Raw genomic sequence first — 2,981 nt, 5'->3', positions numbered from 1 at the left:
GGCCCTGCAGAAGGAGCTGCGGCCTCTCCACCTGGCTCTGGGGGGGGCCGTGGTTTGCTGGGCTGCAGCCACTTCCAGGAACTAGACCACAGCCAGGGATTGAGAACCCCTGGCGTAAAATAAATGACATGGCTTCTCTTCATGCAGAAAAGAAGACAAACATTGAATAAAGGACAAATTTTGACCTAGCTAGTTAGATCAAAAAATGCTGCCGGCCAAGGATGGCATGCTTGTATTTATGCTTATACTAAACCCCCATACCTCCTTCTTCAGTTGTATACATTTCAGGGGTGGCTAAGGAGAAAAGGTTGAGAGAGAACAAATTTAGAAAAATGGTTCTGACAGCAATTATGATTAATATCTTTTTATTCAGAGTACTTGGTTGACTATTTTGCATCATCTTTGATCATTAGTATGAGATAAACACTAATGGCTTTGAACTGTACAGCGCCAAAAGTGGAATATGGACAAATGTGATTTGGGAAAAAGTTACCACTGGTAATAACATGGCTAATATCTTGGTCAATATTCTCTTTTCATTCTCAATTAGGTATATACCTTTCTAAATACCATACTGTATGTTAGAAATTACTATTTTCAAAGTAAATATGCTTGATTTGCTTTCACAGAAACTGAACCTTTGAAGGGACACCATCACGAAGAAAGCTTGCAATTTTTATTATTTTTATGCAGGAGGAGGTCAGAAGGAGAACATTTTACCAAAAAATTCTAATACATGCCTTTAAAATTGCCAGCAACAATTTGTATTAAAATATTTCACTGCAAAATCTGAACACTGCAACATTGAGTTAGTTCACCAGAATCACAAGACTGAAATAGTTTATCTTTTTCTCCTACTATCCAGCCAACTGAAATGCCTCATTCAAAAAAACCCAGTATAAACGGTGAAAAGTACAGGCAGGTTTTAAAAACCACTGGGTTTTAACAATTAAATGTGTAAGCAATATAGAGAAAGGAATGCGTTCAAAATATTTTTAGCAGAATTTAACGTATTTTACATTTCCATGTGTAATTATACCTTAATGTAGTCCCTTGGAAATATAACCTGCTTTTTTAAACAAAAATCTACATAAGCCTGTAATCTTATGCTGCTAAAATTTCTAGCAAAAGGTTACCACATATGTGGTATATACCAGCTAGATACAAAACAACTTTATATATCAGAGGATATTAACAGATTAGCTTCAAGTCAATAATTGAAGTCACTGACACAGAAAGCTTTACAAAAATATTTGTTTTTTATTAAAAGCAACAGACTCTGAGCAGAACACAGTACAAAGAATGTAAACATCTCTAAGTTCAGCTCCACCCAACTGAACATGGGAGGGAGAAAGACTATTTTAAATGCAACTACAGATCTAGCAAGTTAACAGATTATATTGTAACCTGACAATATATTTTCTAAATTTTAGGAAAAACTGACTTATCGTAGTCTGTCCCAGCGCCAGATACTGGCATCATCACACACAGCTATAAGGATACTGCTATCCCTGCTAAAACTGGTTTGTCGAATGGCAGCAACACATTTGGGATGAGTAAGTGTTGTACACCTGCAAGTAAAAGAAATTCATTTAGATGCAGAGTTAAGTCTGCATTTGCTATTACATTCTGGAGTCCTTATATACCTTGCCAGCAGTCAGGTGAGGAAAACTACTGACTGAAATGATACCACCTAAGTAAGGAGAGGAGAACTAGGCCATTGGCATTTTCTGAACTCATGTAAACTTCTGACACAGTGAGAAATTCTTCTTTCATTGCTATTCCTTCCTGCACCCCTAAAGTTAATTTTCATTAAAGCTTTAGCAAAACGTGTATTGTATCACCTTACTTGGATTTCTGTAATAAACACAAGCATTCATTTGTTATTAAGAATACACAATTTTATTTGGGCAAATGAAAAGCTGGACAGAAAAATAGGAATCTCTCAGATGTTTTATCTCCTTACTTATCTGCAGTAGGTCACTTGGGTAAGCCAGTAGACATGTAGCTAACCTATGCAACTCCGAGTTACTGTGACCACAGTCCTTTCCTTCTCTCTACTCCATTAGTTGCTAACCCCCACTCTTCTTAACTTTGTACACTCTTCTCTTAATCAGTCTTTACAGGAGACATTTCTTTTACTGCATCTACCTACAGCATCCAGCACAATGCAGCCTCAACCCAATTAAGGTCTCTGGGCATTACTGTACTACAAATAATAAAGACAATGTTAATTTTAACCCATTCCTTTACCACAGAAATTAGAGCTGAAGGTGCCGCTACCTAACTCAACAGTTTCTTTTTCTGTCAATATACTTGGATTTAAAAAAAAGGCCTTCAATATGGTCTCCCATGACGCTCTTATAAAAAAAAACTGGGAGATTGTGGGCTGACAGAGTCCATGGTCTGCTGGGTTGGGAACTGGCTAAGGGGTTGAACCCAGACTGTTAGTGGACAGGTCTGTATCGTCTTGGCGGGAGGTGGCCAGTGGTGTCCCACAGGGTTTGGTTCTTGTTCCCATGCTGTTCAGCATCTTTATCAATGATTTAGAAGAGGATGTGGAAAGCGTGCTAGCCAAGTTTGTGGACGATACTAAGTTACAGGGAAAAGTGGTCACTCTAGGGGATAGGACATAGATCCAAGTGGACCTGGACAAGCTGGAAAAGTGGGCAGAGCAGAACCAGATGCAGTTCAATAAGGATAAATGCAGTGCTTCATCTGGGGAGAAGCGCTCATCAAGACGGAATCGAAGGAGGAGGAAGTAGAAGGATTGTGGGTTAAGTTACATGGGGGGCAAGGAGAAAGGGATTTGGTGGTAGGTGTCTGCTACAGACCCCCACACCAAAGGGAAGAACTAGATTCGGGGCTCCTGAGGCAGCTCTCAGAGACCATAAAAACTAAGGAGGCGGTAGTCATGGAGGACCTAAACTACCCAGACATCTGCTGGGAGACACAGACAGCAAAGTCCCACCGTTCACGCA

General features: G+C 39.5%; 1 protein-coding gene across 2 annotated transcripts in view; it reads right to left on the bottom strand.

Moving 5' to 3' along the window:
* Positions 1-1,231: 1,231 nt before the first annotated feature.
* EED (embryonic ectoderm development) overlaps positions 1,232-2,981 on the bottom strand; it is a 29,046-nt gene continuing 27,296 nt past the window's right edge. The window contains exon 11 of one of the 2 annotated variants that reach the window (XM_025215647.1): positions 1,232-1,571. In XM_025215647.1, the coding sequence (XP_025071432.1) occupies positions 1,445-1,571 (127 nt within the window). In that variant the 3' untranslated portion in view covers positions 1,232-1,444. The remainder of the gene's footprint in view (positions 1,572-2,981) is intronic. The other variant, XM_025215648.1, reaches the window with a different exon arrangement.

The sequence above is a fragment of the Alligator sinensis genome, unplaced genomic scaffold, assembly GCF_000455745.1.
Source record: "Alligator sinensis unplaced genomic scaffold, ASM45574v1 scaffold523_3, whole genome shotgun sequence".
Taxonomy (NCBI): Eukaryota; Metazoa; Chordata; order Crocodylia; family Alligatoridae; genus Alligator; species Alligator sinensis.
This window is presented reverse-complemented; position numbering and strand designations above follow the sequence as displayed.